Source organism: Cariama cristata, unplaced genomic scaffold, assembly GCF_000690535.1.
Source record: "Cariama cristata isolate BGI_N322 unplaced genomic scaffold, ASM69053v1 scaffold20301, whole genome shotgun sequence".
NCBI lineage: Eukaryota > Metazoa > Chordata > Aves > Cariamiformes > Cariamidae > Cariama > Cariama cristata.
This window is the reverse complement of record NW_009600068.1, coordinates 37,139-54,267: the sequence shown is the minus strand read 5'-3', so window position 1 is coordinate 54,267 and position 17,129 is coordinate 37,139. Positions and strand designations below refer to the sequence as shown.

Genomic DNA, 17,129 nt, shown 5'->3' with positions numbered 1-17,129 from the left:
GCAGTACTGGAGAAGGAAAGGTCAAGGAGATGGAACTGCTCTTTGCCTCTTTAGACTCTCAGAGAAGCAGAGAAGCTCCACCTTTTCTTGGTAACACACAAAATCCTCAGTGATGCTTTCTCTAGCATTTGGGAGGCCATTATGCAAAAATGATCCTACATCTGGCAATATTTCCCATCTAAAGGGTATTAACTTCTTGGTGTTTTGCTCCAGAGGACTAAATGAGGTCTGGTTTCTTCCCTCAACTTTCCCCTTCCCTGTCAATGCCCCTAGTTCATTTGTTGCTTACAGGCCTGAGTAGTAGCAGAGCCAAAGACTTAGCCCTCAGAATCAAATGTGGGCAAATGTGAGCAGAGTCACACATCTCCCTTTTAATGATTATTAACTGGTAATACCCTACTACTACCACCAACTTGGGGAGCTACATCTCCAGTTCACATCACAGAAGACTCTGCTGCACCATATTTAAACCATCTTGTGACCCACATGCCAAAATTAGCAATGATTGATGTAAAGCTCTTTACTTTCAATGGGCTTGTTACAAATGGGCTCTTCTCAAAAGGTGACTCTGGTCCAATCGCCTCAGTTAGCTCTCAATTTCTTCAAAATTCAGCTCACCTGGACTCAGTTTCCATTCTACCTGTAGAATAAGCTTCTTCAACAGCAATGTTTAAACTGGTTTACCTAGGATTCCCCTGGGAATTAATTTCACACGTGGAAGTGACGTCACAAAAATACTGCCGGCAATCATTGGGAAATGCAGAACACTCGGACGATGGAGTTCTCCTACGCATCCCAGGCTTGCAAACACAAGATGCCTAAGGAAGGCAACACAGGGATTATAGAGCTGCATTCATCATCTTTTACCCAGTAAGTTACTCTACAAAAGAGCTGTCTGGTTTCCGTTTGCAAAATCTAAGGTGAGGAGAGCAGATATGACCCACACAATGGCGAGTTCATTTGAAGAACTTCTCACCTGGCCATTTTTCAGACCCTTACACGTTGCTGACATGCTGTTATTGCCCTTACCTCACCTGGACGTCTGTAAACACAAATCGTAGAGTTTTCTAGGCAGCCTCCGTTGCTGTCAACACAAGGGTTTATGGGCTGGCAAATCTTCCCATCTCCTTGAAATCCTTCTTTGCAGGTACATTGATACTTTCGTGGTCCAAGAACCTTACATACAGCGAAGGGAGAGCATGGAGAAGCAGCACAAGGATCCTGAGCTGCAATTAAAAAGATGAGAGGTGAGAGTAACCAAATCTCTGTTTTCAAAACAGCACTTACTGCAGCACAGCAGAATGCAAAAGGCCTGGAAAGAATGGAGTATAAGGACTTTATACTATTAAACTTCTAAAATTTCCCTGGAAAATAAAATAATTTCAGACAGCAGATGTTTTGGGTTTTTTAATCTGAAGACTTTGGATGACCCATTCTTCATGTTACTTCAGTAACGGAAGTGTGAGTGACAGAGGATGCTTGGACTTCTATCTGAATTTCCATCATATCTGAGGATATAGGAAAGTGCAGTTTGCTCAGCAAAAACTTGAAAATGCCAGTGAAAATAGAGCTATCTATAGCTAGCTAATCACATGTATTTATTGACTTTCTTTTAACAAAACCAATTCACAAATTTAAATTTGAAATTAGTGAAGAAATCCTCCAATTATATGCCCTATTATCTAAACTCGTACAGACTCACCAATATCCCATCATCACAGTTATTCAGTACATACTCAAAGTGAGTCCTGGATGGAATGTGCAACTCTAATTCATTTCTTGCTTTCAGGTCCAAGTGAGAGGAGAGCCAAAAACTTAGCCCTTAATCTTAAAGGGATTCCTAAAAAACAGGTTCTTAAGCCTCTGCCATGAAGTAGGCATTGTATTCACAGTGATCAAATTCATCCAGAGATACCAGTGCTATAAGATTTTTCCAAACAGGGGACCATTTAGGGTCACAGAGAAGTTTCTGACCTTGGCAAGTGCTCCCGCTTTTTCTGTAGCCCAGCTTGCAGTCACACATTGCTGTCCCATCCCTTACCACACATTCGCTGTTGGTCTCGCATGTCACGCCTTTGCAAAGGGGAAGCTCTGGAATCACACAACAAACAGTTTTCCTTTGAGCATGCAAGGCGCTGCTGGAAGATACAACTTACTTTACAAATATCTGGAAATAATGGCAAATGTGGTTTCCAGAGGCCCCCGAGCTGGCACAAAAGCCAGGGGATATAAGCAGTGCGGACAGCTCTAAATCACTGGCAGCCTGGGCAGTCAAGTCCCACAAGGCTTAGAGAGAAGAAAGGATCTATCTGCTTTCCAGAGGAAGAACAGAGGCACAGAGATGGTACATCTCGGTCACTGTCACGGAGTGGGGAGCAGACCCCAGCCTTTCCCTCTGTCTAGATCTCCAATGTTCAGATCATCTTCCCTCTACATTTCCAAGCCATTCATTGCCCCCCCAGCTCCTTTTGGGACACACGCATCCAAGCCCATATCACGGTTTAGCTCTAACAGCCCCTCTGCAGGTACCAATGTCTTTACCTTGGTCACACCTGGGGCCAGTGTAGCCTCCATAGCAGATGCAGCTTCCGTTCCCAGTGATGCCGCTGTTGCATTCCCCGTGCACACAGTCACACACTGCAAGGAAAGTCCAGACAGACCTGACCTTCAGCTACAAGGCAGTGCATAGGTCTCCAGGAATACGTTGGCCAACTGCCCTGGGACTTGGCACCCTCATTTCCCACCAATGATCCACAGCAAATGTATCTCCTTTTAAAAATCAGCCATGCCAGTCAGAGCTTAAAAAGGGCAAACTGCATTTCCTGGGCTCAAGAAGACAAAGTACTGCCCTGTAAGAGCAGCCTTGAATGCAAGATCTAGACCAGTTTTTCAGGCATGCATTTTAACTTCCCAATCCTCTAAGTCTCCTGCAGCCAATGTAGAAGAAGGCAGCGTTATGAGAGCCTACCACATCTGTGTTCCCAGCACTGGTGTTGTTGTGTGAGCACAACCATCAAGATCACACCTATCTCACCTGTGTGGATATAAGGGAACCAGGAGTGTGACAAAAAGGGTTCCTTTAACAGCCAGGCTGCACTGGTCATAAATCACTTCCAAAAATGCCATACAGGAGAAGCAGCACTGTGTGTATTAATTTTGGAGGGAGGGCAACAAGGAAGAAGCTGGGAGACAAGCAGGGCAGTTACAGGAGTCTGGAAAACAGATGGGAAGTGAGTGTGGGTCGCTTCAGGGATGTAGGTAACAGCCTGGTTAAAAAGAGAGAGGAAACTGGGATAGCTGTCGTAAGGAGAGAGAGCAGGAAAATAGACTGATTTGAGTGAAAGACTGAGAATCATTTGTCTAACAGGACAGTGGAGAAGGGCACAAAGACAAAATGCCAAGACACCTCCTATTGAACACTACCAGCTGGCATCCTCTCCTCCTCTCCAGCACCCTTCCTCACTCAACCTCCCCCTCCTTCTTCCTTGCTTTCAGTTATTTTTGTGGAGGTTTCACTTGAATTACTCATTCTTACCTGACTGACAGTCTGGGCCAAAACGATTTTCATCTCGACAGTTCTGGCAGGCAAAACCACTGTATTGCTCCTAGAAGGACCCCAAAATGTTCCAGATGTTATTTTTCTGTATCATTGCATTGTTCCACACATTGTAATAGCTCCAAATCTTTCCCCGTTTCTGATTTGCTGTGACAGCTGAAGCAATGCAGTGAAGAATACTGATCTGTTCAGTGCTCTAGTAGTATTAATCAGCCCCCATGGCAAAGAAGATCGCAGCACAAGCTGACACACAGAGGGCACGCAAAACACCAGCAAAACTCTGGTGGGCATTGAGGAAACAATGTCCTGACCACAATCAGAGAGGAATGTACCAGCTGGCTTCTGATACCTCTCTGAAAAAGGAATTTGAATTCACTAATGCCAATGGGACTTTTGATGGTGATTTTGCAGGGCTTGGGGATCTTCAGCATGTATTTTAATTGATATAAGATGTCTTTGAGTTAAATCCAAAATCAACTTTTTTCAAAGAAGGGCCCAAAAGGTAGGATTTTAGCTCATAATGCTATTAACTAAGGATGCTGCAAAAACATACAGTACATAAGAGAAAGTTTCAAGTCTGACACAGATCCATTAAGCTAAACATTTCAGAAACACTGCTCTATATAATTCAAATGTGCAGGAATTATTTATGCTTTTGTTGTACTAAGTCTGGAGCTGTAAAGAAAAAAAATAAACATCTGTCCTAAATTATCTTTCTGGTCTCTCCTGCTTTTCCTGAGAGAGGGAGGATCTGCCTGCCAAGGTGCAGGACAAATTCATTTGGGAACTATATCATCCAAATCTGGAAAAGGTGCAGCTCATCAAGAGCCAAGTATCTCAGGGCTTCTTGCAGCCATAGACAGACACTGATTATTTCAACTGATCAAAGGGTTAAATTCATGCAATTCTTTCTTCATTTCTCCCTAGGGATCCTTCCCAACTCCACACTCTCACCAACAGTGTCTTAGTGCTACTGCAGACCACACCAACCCTCCAGGAAAACCACAGACACTGATGCTGGAATGAAAGGAGCTGCTAATGACCTTCCAGGCAGAAGGGCAGCCTTCACTCAAAGCATCTGTACAGATGCTACACAACTCCCTCTGACAATAGCACCTCACCCTTATAGTAAATCATGCACTGACCTTGCAGATGCAGGTCCCATTTTGCTGCATACCATCCAAGCATGTCCCACGGCCATTGCAGGGATTTTGGGAGCCACCTGGACACTCTAGCAGGCAAGAGACAGGCCAGACAAGATTAGATTGAACAACCAGGACTCTATGCCCCTTTCCATCTCCTCTTCCCCCAGGCATTCCGGTTGTGCAAAGGCAATGGCCTCTTCACCAGCAAAGTCCCCACCTGCTTATCCAACACATCTAACACTGGCCCAGAGATGGTGAATATGGCTAGGAGTGGCACCAAGGAACAATTTGGCTGCTAGCTTTTTATTAAGCTTTCTTTTTATAAAAAGTCTAAGGAAAAGTTCCAATGGGCCATAACTAACTAAATTTCAGCAAAGGCACTGAAACAGGTTTTGAGGTTGAGCCACTGCTGCTAGCACCAGTGAGCGGCAGTATCAAACATCTGAGGGCAGTTCGGAAACTCTGGACAGACGGAAGCCTGCTTTGCAAAGATACTGAGCATTTTCAGCTCTCCCTGACTTCATGAAGAGCTGAAAGTGTGCTCAGAAAAACATAGTCCACATGTCTTTGGAGTGAGGTACTTCAAAATTCTGGGGACTATTTCTGATTATTTTAGGCATGTGATTCCTCTGATGAAGCCAGTTGCTTATTCAAACCATTTCATGTGAGAATAGGCTCAAACACTCAAACTATCTCCTATTTTCTGCAGGACGGGAGAGTGTCTTTCCATATTGCAGTAATCAGTCAATCATGTGAGAAGTGTTTAGCTTAGTAGGTCTCGCTTTTGGATTTTTCAGACAAGACAAAACAAATTCTCATTACTTGGCATAAACCTGAGTGGGACCTTTGGTACAGTTATTTTCACTTTGGATTGGAATTGCTAAGTATTTTCGGTGGCCAAATGGTTGATTAACTCCAGATTATACAGGAGCACATATGGCACACGCAGTGCAGACTAGAGGGACATCAGAAAGAAGTATCTTCCTCTTCCTTTGGAAACTTTCTTAAAGAGGAACAAAAACATCCCTTTCCAAAACCTTATTTTTAAAGAAGAGACAAAAGGAAGTTCCACCAAGGGAAGTCATGTTATGTATTAAATGTAAGAGGATTCAACTCATCTGAAGCAAACAGATTCCTTCCCCATTATATTCAGAACCTCGCAGACAGATAACAGAGATTTTGTGAAGGTTTGAGGAATAATGAAAATCAATCACCTCAATGAATATTTAATGCCTCCTGTTAAATCTGGTTTAACTTATTCAACAGCTAGAGAGTGTCGTAAAAAGATGAAAAACTTACCATAGCACTCCGTACCCCAGAATCCTGGACAGCACTTTTTCTCCTCAATTTCCTTCTTACATATGTGATGGCACCCTGGCTGGGAAAGGGTATTTTCTCCTAACTTGACAGTGTATCTTAAAAAGAACAACCCAAGATTACAACACAAACATACCACACGCCTGTTGGAGGGTTTCTAAGCAATCACATTGCAGTGCACTGAACTCTGAAAGGAGGAAAGGGCACTCATTCCCTCTGCCATACATGCACACAAGAGCTTGCACTTGCGTTATGTCTTCTCTGGATGCCCATTGATTTGAGCCTCAAAGATTGGTTACAAGAAATCTGCCAGGGACTGGACATGAGACTGGATCTTGGGCAGTCTGAGGGCATCAGGACAGAAACCTTGGATGCTGGAAGGTTAGACAGCACAGAAACAAAGTTAGGATCTCCAGGGTGACTCTACATTCGACTTCACACCTAAAATAACCTGGAAAGTACAAAAATCTTCTTGCAGGACTTGTCCCTTTCTGGCTTGCACTAAAGATTCCAGATTGAGACGCTGGAAATTTGGATTCAATAGCTGTGTTATTCACAGATTCTCTATTCAATCTTGGACAAACTCCTTAAATCTGCAAAAGAGGGGTCTTCTTTTCAACCCTTCATCCATCACCTCTACACACAGGGTAAGCCCTTGGTGGCACTGTCTCTTGTTCTGCACGTATGCAGTACAGAACCATTCTTGAGTCTGTCCAACAACAACCAGTAGAGCAGATAACACTCAGAAAAGCTGCATACACTCACATTATTCTTACACTTCATTTTATTTTTGGCACAACGTCCTTCCCAAAAGGAACTTGGAAATTGTCTCAATAGCACTGCTGCTTTGGCTTCAATCTGACTCCAATGTGTGTCTGTGCAAAAACTGCTATGAACTGCAAAACTGCTACAGCTATTTTTAAAGTGTTTCGACAGACAAGTGAATCACAGAAAACAGTGGACAAAAGAGCTATACATTAACAGTTAACATTGACCACTGAACAGATAGGCAAACAATAATGCATAGTGTTTCATTTTTTTAAAAACTTCCTGGTAGATACAGTTTTCCTTCAACCTTTTCCTATTAGAGCCAACCACAACAGAATAAGAGCAAGGAACTCATGAACAAGCAATTGTCATAAAGCAAACTAGGAAGGTAAAAAGTTCAGAGGATTATGGCTGGAAGCTGGGAGGATATACAAGGGGAACTATCATTATATTATTTTCCCAATAACCTACTATAGAAATCTGAGTCTGAAACAGGTTTCCATGCTAGACAGACCTCTGCTAAGTTGCCACAGCAGGATTAGCAAACTCAGGTTGTTTAGGGCAAGTTAGAGGTAATTATCATGTAATCTGCTCTGTGTATGTAGAACCTTACACCCAGTAAAAGGTCTGTGGGGTTTCCAAGGAGACAAAAGCAACAATAATTGGGGCCATAAATCCATTTTTATGTATCTGAAAACAAAACTCCTTGGATCTTTAGGGCTCAAAAAACACATGTGTGTTCTCCTGAAGGCATACGCACTACTCCTTGCATAGCAGGGCTGCACCAAAACCTTAACATGGTTAGGAAATAGACCTTACCTGCAGTCCTTCACGCCTAATCCTTGGGTGGTCTTTAACCAGCCTCTTGGACAAAACATTTTAGGCGCTGCAGCACAAGCAGTACATGCTGTATTCAAGGTAAACGTTGTCTTGATGTTGCATCGCATGGATTTTAACTTAAAAAGAAAAAACAGAATGGAAATAAGCCCAAGATTAAATTGTTACCCTAGCCACTCATCTTACCAACCTGTAATATCTTTATCAACATTGCACCATTCTTTAGATACCACTGGGGAGGGCAGTGACCAGTGCAGCTGCTGGGAGGTACACCACACACTCATACGGGCTAAACCATCATGTCATGCTGCTGCATGCTACTCCACTTGAACCTCAGCTAGAAGGCAATAGGGCTAATCACAGCTATCTATCTTACCTTTCCCCTACGCCTCGCAGCAAAAATTCTAACCATTTCTAAAATAATCATAACTGTGCACTGTTAATTTAAGCTGATCTTTTACAAACATGTGGTAGTGGTATGTGAGGACAAGCCCTAAATCAATAACCCTTGCCAGAAGACACTGAATTAGAATGCAACACAGCATTTCTCTTTTCCGTGCCACTGATATGATCCAGTTCACTGGTGGTTTTATTGCTGTTTTATGGGTCCGACAAACCGAATGTGTTAGTTCGGTCTATTTCCCAGGGCTGCTCACACAAATATTTCTCGTGGCAGTTGTCTTCGAGAAGGTACGGGGGGGTGGACTAAAAGGAAAGGTGCTCTGCACCTCTCTGACCACCTAGATGGCCCTTGATGCTTTGACCCTAGGTGAGAAGGACTCCATAAACATTGGCAAGAAGATCAGGATAATTGGATAATTCACATGGTTGATGATAAATTCAGGATAAGTCCTTCCACCCAACCAGACTAACTTTAGGGGTTCAGGTTTCCTCACAGGTCTTTTCTGTACCCCTGTACCCACCAACCTTGCTTCTCCAAATGAAACACAGCTAGAGTAGATGAAAAAAGTACAGCCTCAGAGCAAATAATCATCATCATATGCCAACTTGTCATTAAAGCTCATGATTTTACTCCAAAAGCAATTCCTTGAATCTCTAAACTCCTAGAGTCAAGCAACTGCATGGAAACCTCATTGCTAATTTTAAAAAAAGACAGTATTTGCCACTGATGATGGCAGAGAAAAGCTGGGAGGCACAAGCTGTGTTTGCCCCAGAAGGTCACTGGGTGGAAAAAAACCACACAGCTCACCTCAACTGTGCCTCTACAGGCACTGTATTTTCTAAAAATAAAAACATTAGATCAAATTTTGGGAGGAGTCCTCGATCTCAAATTTTTTAAGCCAATCCTGAACAATGCCATTAATGCAGCAGCTCTCTGGTGCCCAAAACTCCTTGTTCTGGATTCCCACCAGCAATCTCAGCTATGCTTCCTCTGAACTTAAGCACAAATGCATACTTTTGCCTCAAGGCAAGGGACAAAGCCCATGGCTTCCCATCAGTTATCAACAGCTCAGGAAGGTGCTCCCAGATGACAGCCATCAGACCCTGTTAAGAAAACCTCCTGAGAGATAACCCTCAAGTCCCAGGTCCACAGAGACATCTCCCTGGAATAGTTTCCTGACTCACACCCACACTCCCTCTGCCTGGAGCTGTTGAGCTTTTTCTCATCTTCATGGATCCATCTTCTGCAGTCATCCATGCAAGAATGCTGCCCAATGAAGAAAGTGATTTCTGCGTCTGTAGTTGCCCTCCACATGGATATTAATTTTCAGTTGTGCATCTGGGGCTTTCCTTACCGTACAGTAACCTCCACGTCCTTTGGTGGCAGAATCTCCAAGGAACCTGTTACATCAAGGACTCCCTTGCATTATAAACAGCTCAAAACCAACCTGAGATCCACCAAATCTACCTATCCACATCGTGGGAGCACCAGCTTTACTAATTTCATCCAGCAGGACAGAGATCAGCTCTGCTGTTCCTTATGTTCCTGCCCTGCTGGCACACAGTGGAGTCAGAGATCTCCCCCTTTTCATGAAGCAAAACAGAGAAGTCAATATGGATGGATAAATGAGGCGCGACCTCTGGAATACTCTGTCTCAAAAGATCAGCAGTGCCATTGATAGGGTAGGGAAGAAGTCCCAGCTGATTCAAGTACAAATTAGGACTCCAGATTAAAGCTGAGCTTTTGAAAGGAGCCAGCTGAAGCCATGCACACAGTTCTGACAAAAGGGTACATCTCCTGCCTTTCTAGTCCCATCAAATCCCAGCTTTAACCTTCACTGAGACAATGCCTCACAAAGAGGAATGGGAAGATGCCCAAGGAAGAAACACAGAGGTGAATGCCTTCCCACGAGTTATGATGTTAATGTTGTCAGAATTACCCCACAAACCTTTATCAGGTGTTTGAACCACCTTATGAAGAAGACCACACAAACAACAGAGCACAAAACACTAAATTAAAACTTTCCAATCTTCTATTTCATCTTTACTACCAGGTATCAGGAGTTGGCTGTCAGACACAGCTGGGCCATTAAATGTGTCCTCTGTCATGGTGGTGGAGGAAAACACCATTATTCCTACATTATTCCATTTTCCTTCTCTTTCCTTCATCAGTGTGGCTCCATTTCTAAATGGAGATGGACAGTGGGAGAAGTGCGGTCACTCCTCCCTGCTGGCATCTTTAATTACTTGCAAACCTCTAAGACAAGACAGTTACTGTGGAATCCCCCCTACCCTACCTTCCCAGGACACTTCATGAGCTTTAGGCAGCTTTCCAGTAAGATCTTCCCCTTTTTATAACGAAATACGCTTGTGTCAGCAGCAACAGGCAGGAGGAAAGAGGAAGAAAACAGCTGTATGGAAAATAATAAAAAAAAATATTTCCTTTCTTATTTGAATGACAGAACTGATGAAGCAGTCATTTTCTGGAGTGTTTTGCTTCTTAGGAAAGCAGAAGAGGGAATCAAGGGACATAAATGCAACAGTTCGGATACTCAAATTTTGGAGAGGATGAAAGATAGACAGGAGTCTGAGTCAGTGGTGACTCTTGGGGCACAGCCTCATGGAAAACAATGATGCACTGTTCCCTTAGGCTCATAATATTATTTCTAAGTTTGAAGATGTTGGAGAGGAAGCAGTGAGAGGAAATATCTGCTCCGTGATGGTGCTTGGTGGGCCGAGAGTCAGTGAGGTGCACGGTGACTATGCCAGGGAAAGGGGGTGAAAACAGTCACCATTCTGATTAGGTGATGTTGTGAGCCTGGACTGTATCACACTTCGGGTACAAAGTAACAGAAAAGGAAGACTGGTGCTCTCACACAGCTCCAGAATTTAAGGAGACTTTTAAAGCAGAAGACATCTAGCTGTAGCTGAAAGAAGTTAAGAGCCAGGGTGCCTCTGTCCACACTGAGCTCTGTCTTGCAAAGGCTGGACTGTGCCCTCTCCCTGCACTCAAACACATGCCTGTGCACAAGCAGCCACTGCCCTCTCTGCTTAGCTGAGACATATCTGAGCTTCTGGATGCTGCAGTGTTTCCTTCCCTCTCTCACTCTGACACAAACGTCCCTTACTTGTCAAGTACTCATGTTTCTCTTATTCCACCGCAAAAGAATAAGCTAAGGAGTTTTTTTAAGGGCTAGTTTCATTCCCCTTATTTTCTCCCTTTATCTTTTCCTCCCAAACCATAACACAAATCCTTCTGCACGTCAAAATCTCAAGGAAGAAAGAAAAACACATTTGGATGTCAGTGTTCGGCTCCAACAATCCTGGGAGCCAGTTCTGGAAACAGCCATTATCTAATGAATCACCAAGTTTCCAGTGCATTTGCCCTTTACAAAACAGAGCTGTAGACACATGCTTGAGTCATTATAGTCATGTACCTCCCCAAGATGTTCTCAATAACACTTTAGCTGAACAGACCAGCACCTCCTGGACACACAAATGCTTCACATTTGTCCAAGGAAGACACTTTTCAGCATGAGGATGAAAAATCAAGCTCAGAGATCACATAACACAAGATCTACTGTTGCCCTGGGTGTTTTCCACCATCTCAGCTGCAGAACACCAGAGGCACAGGGATGCAGAGAGCACTCCCCTCATATCCCACCTGCCTCCATTCCTCCTCCAGCACAGCCTGGGACTGGCCTCAGAAAAACTTGCATGGTTCTCATCATCTGCTGCATCTTCCCCAACCTATACCAAGAGGTATACAAAACCAAATCAGGCTAACATATTTGCTGTCATGTTTGAGCCATCAAATCAGAGCCCTGAGGTAACGTTGCTGAAAAGCAGCTAGCACAAAATCTCTCTTTTCTCTCTTGATGGTCCCTGCAAGGCTCCTGCAAGGCAGCAGAGGCCTCTTGTGGAATCACAGCACTTCTATTGCAATCCAATTCAATGGCCATCCTAAACTATCAGAGAAGATTCATTAGACCCTTATTTTTCCTTACATCCCATTATAACCTTTCAAATGCTGCTTCTCTTTCTCCAAAAAGAGGGAACCTTTGGGGGAAAAAACTCTGAAAAAGAGTTATTTTTCCTGGATTAAATAAACTGCTCCAGAGGTGATTCAAAACATTTCATTTCTCTGTGAGTGGGTACTCATTACCTGATATTTTAACTGTTTCAGATCAAGCCAGACACCTCAGCGGTTATAGAAATCAACATAGTGTCTCAAAGTGAAGAGACCTAAATTCCCACTTATGCCAGCTGAAGATGTAAGCCTATGCCTCTGAACACACTACTGTATTGGATCCCATCTGCCTGGGACCCATAACTCCAAACAAACAAAAACTACCATTAGAGACACTTCTTCGTGTTTGTGCTCAAGTCACCTTAATGAATCCTGCAAGTCTAAAGGTTCATGAGGTTCTTATCTTATTTGTATGCTTATTAGTCATTTATGGCACTTTTATGAAAGGGTCTATACAAAAGCTTCCACCCAAAGTTCTGTCACTGAAGCATCTTTTCGGTGCTCTGTTTTTTTCTAAATTAACTCTTTCAGACTCACAGGCACCTTTCTTAGCACAGGTCTGTGCACTCCCCACAAGGCCCCTCTTTGTCATTCAAGACAAGATAACCCTTCCATAGCTCGGATCGATCCAAATGCCCCACACAGTTTCTGACTCTGTAGGCCAGTTCATTCCTCCAACAGCAGGACACAAGAAGGGCGATGGCAGAAGACAATGTAGTACGAATTAGTGTGAATTCTAGCCTACAGAAAATGGGATGTCTCACCATAGAGCCAGAGAACAGATCTACAAAGGCATCACACATTCTTCTAGATGCTGCTACTAAACACAAGAATGGAGATAAAGCAACCAAAAGAAAATCAGCAGAATTGAAACAAAATGGAAACAAAATGGAAAGTCACTGGGACGCTGCTGGGAAACGTACTTGAAACAAAGATATTTACCCTGTTGCAAAGCAACAATTTTATGAATTTTTTTAAATTTTTAAAATAAAATTCTCCCAGGAAACTTATGGACCTGTCCTGCCAGATGCTAATCTCCCACCACATGTACTGAAAATAGTAGAAGACAAAGATGCTGAGTATATTCCTTTCATATTGCTACTTTTGCATTCTGTGCTGAACATAAATAGAAATTTAATCTGATCTACAACTCAGGCAGCTCCCTTCAACCTTACTTTTAGTTCCTCAGTTTAGACTATACACATACCCACACGTAAGCAGAGAAGATAACTTCCAGTCCTAAAGTTTAATTATGGATGTTATTCTGCAGCTAACTAAATGTAAATGAAAAAAGGAGTTTTGGGGAGGACTATTTTGTAACACATAACTGTCCAAATATGAAGAACCATTCAATGAACATTTGAAAAAAGATTCACAGACTTACCTTCTGAGCCTGGCAGTCAGCTGTGGGAGTGAAGCATGCCGCTAAGAAGAAAAACAGCAACCCAGGAGGATGCATTTTCATACTTTTACAGGCAGGACCCTTTCCAAAAAAGGGGTGGTAATAGAGGCTGCAATTTCTGTAAGATAAGACCGCCTACTAAGAATCAGATCCAAGACAAACCAGAGGTTAAAAGTAAACAGGGAGACAGCATTTTTGCACTGTGCTCTTTGGCTGCAAAGCCTTCAGAAGTGGATCTGCTACTTCTAGCGTTATGTCTGAATCAATAGCACCTTTTTCTTTCTTTCTATTCTTTTTTTAAATGCACAAGTAGAACTCCTTAGTAAAAGGTTTACTCAAAACAGGAACATCTACGGATTTCCTCTTACATATCAGTTCAAAACAGAAGGAAGGAAATCCTTAGTTTTCAACTAATTGGTATGAAAAGAGGTTAACTGTATGCTTAACTGAAGGCAAATCCAATGGGTAAACTTAAATACCATGAATTCACAAAGGGTAAGTTAATTTCCTTTTACCACTCATGTTAATATGTCCACAACACCTCAAAAAGAAGGTAGAGCTGACCATTGCCTATCCCAAAGTATGTGTGAACAAAGCAACGTGAGTGACGTGCTGCACTTCAGAGCAATAATGTAAGCACATCGTATCAATCAATCAAGCACTTTGGGTCGGCTTTGATATTTATTTAAAATATTTGAGTTTCTCAGCAAGCAAAGCATCACATTTTGCAGGTGCTATAGCAGCAATGGCAAAATACATCATTTTCCAAACACTCTGCTGACAGTTTGATGAATCCAAGGAGCACTTCCATAGCACTCAGAATAGGAAAGTCCCAAAATGGGATTAAAAAAATACATGCTAGCCTGAGGTATGGTCTACAATTTATTTTCTCCTTTTGAACATTACAATCAATGAAGAATTGATCATCCACAGATTTTACATGGGCTTTGTCTCCCTATGCTGCCAAGAGAACCCACTGTACTAAGCAGTCTAAGGATTGTTTCTGTTAATAACAAATCCTACTGAGCAATGAGGGATCTTTTAATTTTTGAGCCATTGATAGTACATGAAGGTACCTAAATGGAACCAGGATAGGAAGCTATTCTTGTGTTTACATAAATGAGAGCATTAGTATTTTTTTGCTCCTTGCATAGACACAAAGATACACATGCTAACATATAAAGTATATAAGAACCACTGTACTTACAGTGCCGTTAATTGTGCTTTACCTCTTCCTCCATCCTACAGAGACAGCCAGCATGATGCACAGCCAGCACTATTATATATCCTGCACTAACAGGAAGCAGATAAGGCACACAACCATCCACTGCAAACCATGTGAGAATTACCAGCCCACAGCTCAATCTGACGACTCAGCCCACTTGTCCTGTTACAGGACAACTGCAGCCCTGGGACTATCGCTGCCCAGCAGACGGCCACTCTGTCAAGGTCAGAGGGTTCACACAGCTCTGGAAACCACTTGTTACACTGCAGATCCGTGAAATGAGGCAGAGGCAACATAGCCCAGACCAATTCCGGTGGGATGGCAGTTGCAGATGGACAGGGGGGACATTCTTGTAGAGAAGGACATTAGTATGGAAGCTGTATAATGCTTTCTTTACCTAGTCATGGTACTAGACTGGCCATGTAAACAGAAGAATGAGACTGCTTCTCTCCTCCATGCTACCTGTTAGGCATATACAGTTATAACAGGCAGTCTAGAAGGAGGTTGACTGTTTGTTGATGGGTTTTGCAAGAGCTGGCTATATAACATAGGGATTAAGTTGCCAGTACTGGGCATCCACAGGTAGTTGATAAGCTTTTAAGGTGAAAATAGCTTACCCTGAGGCACTTGAAGAGGCATGGGCACCTTTTAATGAATCTTCAGACCATTTTCTAAATGGTTCAACACTGAAAATTGTAGTGGGGAAAAAGGACACAGGAAGACTGATTCCAAGGGTTTTCACTGCTGCTTATCATCACTGTATCTGACCTACTACAAGGAAACTAAGAAGGGAAGGGAGAGAAAGTCTTGATGAAATTCGTGTCTGAATTAAGCAAATCCGATACACAGCAACATCAAAAGGTTCACAGACAGCTTCCTTATCTGCCCATACCTCATTTAAAGTCAAGCGACACAACAGCAATACACAGGCTAAAAATGCAACCATGAGTAGTGCCATTGTACGGACGCAGAGCACAACTGAAAAATCAGAAGGTCATCCGTCATCAGATGCTGCTTTCCTGATCAAGCGGCATAGGCAGTGTGTTTCAGCCACTGCCTACAAACTGCTCTGAGAGAACAGAAACTCACTTTGCTGATCACTGCTGCTGGATCTGGAACACCAAAATCTACATCAACTTTGGATCTGCATGAGTCTGGGAATTAATAAGAAGGTGAAGCATCAACCACCTCCAAATTAATGGGTGGCCAAGAGCCATTAATAATGCTCAGTGCACGCTGGAAAGATGCCAATGTGCTCACAGCGGCAGTCTAGTTGGCAGTATCACCAAAGATGGCAACACTGGCATGGAAACAGCACAGGGAGCAAAACTGGGTGAAAAAACCAGAAATTACTGTTCCACTTACACTGTTCCTGTTCTCTTCTGATAGACAGATTCCTCCTAAGCACATAGATGGATTTTCTCATGGATGACATCAATAAAAAGCTTATGTCTTAGAGGCAAAATGCATTGGACCAATTTTTTGATTCCACTGTTTTGTCCAACACCCTCCAAAATTGTCAATAAATAAAAAACCCAGTTCCTTCACTCATTTCTATATGAGACCAGTTCACATACATAGGCATCTGCACAAAGTATTTCAATCCCCCAAAGTCCCACAAAGGAAGATCCTGAGATCTGTCCAAGCGCTCAACGTCTGATTGCTTCTAAACTGTGCAGAATTTACAGATAAAATACCCAGTAGCACATAAAGAATGAAGCCATGGGACTTGCTCTGTCATTAGTAATTAAAGGAATATATGAGACAGGAAAACTGGGAAAAAACCCACCTTCATCAAAGGGAAGATTTATAGGCAAGATTTGTAAGGATCTGATGACAGAGCATGCAAATGGCTCTGTGCAGGCAGGGTGGAAGGGTTTCATTCATGTCCTAGTCAATGTTTGATTGAAACAGGATTGTGCAAATCCAATTTTAAAACATACAGTAGGACTTGTCAACTGTATGCCAGTGTGTTTATCTGTGAGGTTTAGCACATGGGCTTTTGTTTGTTTTGGAAAGCATGGAGGTTGACTTATCAGTCAAACGTCTCCCGCCCACACAGCAGAAGGCAGCTGGTTTAGCAGTTGTTGCAGACATGCGTCTCAGAAGCATCATCTTCAACTTCTGGCCCTGACACAGACAACTTCTACAAAACACGAATAATTTACCTTGCGGTCTCAGTCTCCCAAATCATCAGCAGATTGTTGGCAAGCAGCAGTGCTCAGGATTTTTTCCTCACTCAGTCTTTTTGCTTTATGGACTGGTGAAAGGTTGGGTCTAAAGTAACTTATCTAAGACCTAGCATTTCTTTTTGTGGACACATTAACATTCAGAGTTGAGAAACTGCTGGTGAAAACTACTCAACCTGTTCCATGGGGAAAAAAAAGTTGCCTGGCTAAAGGCAAAGGACATAGCTACGAACCCTTGCAGCCTTTCTACCTGTGTCA

General features: G+C 42.9%; 1 protein-coding gene across 1 annotated transcript in view; it reads right to left on the bottom strand.

The window, feature by feature from the left end:
* STAB1 (stabilin 1) overlaps positions 1–14,978 on the bottom strand; it is a gene marked incomplete at its 3' end in the record, with an annotated part of 59,775 nt that extends 44,797 nt beyond the window's left edge. The window contains exons 1-10 of the mRNA XM_009709921.1: positions 14,807–14,978; positions 13,440–13,480; positions 7,606–7,742; positions 6,001–6,116; positions 4,702–4,787; positions 3,536–3,605; positions 2,542–2,637; positions 1,975–2,091; positions 1,030–1,226; positions 685–818 (exon numbers count right to left, since the gene is read on the bottom strand). Coding sequence (XP_009708223.1) covers positions 685–818; positions 1,030–1,226; positions 1,975–2,091; positions 2,542–2,637; positions 3,536–3,605; positions 4,702–4,787; positions 6,001–6,116; positions 7,606–7,742; positions 13,440–13,480; positions 14,807–14,978 — 1,166 coding nt within the window. The remainder of the gene's footprint in view (positions 1–684; positions 819–1,029; positions 1,227–1,974; positions 2,092–2,541; positions 2,638–3,535; positions 3,606–4,701; positions 4,788–6,000; positions 6,117–7,605; positions 7,743–13,439; positions 13,481–14,806) is intronic.
* Between the last annotated feature and the right edge of the window lie 2,151 nt (positions 14,979–17,129).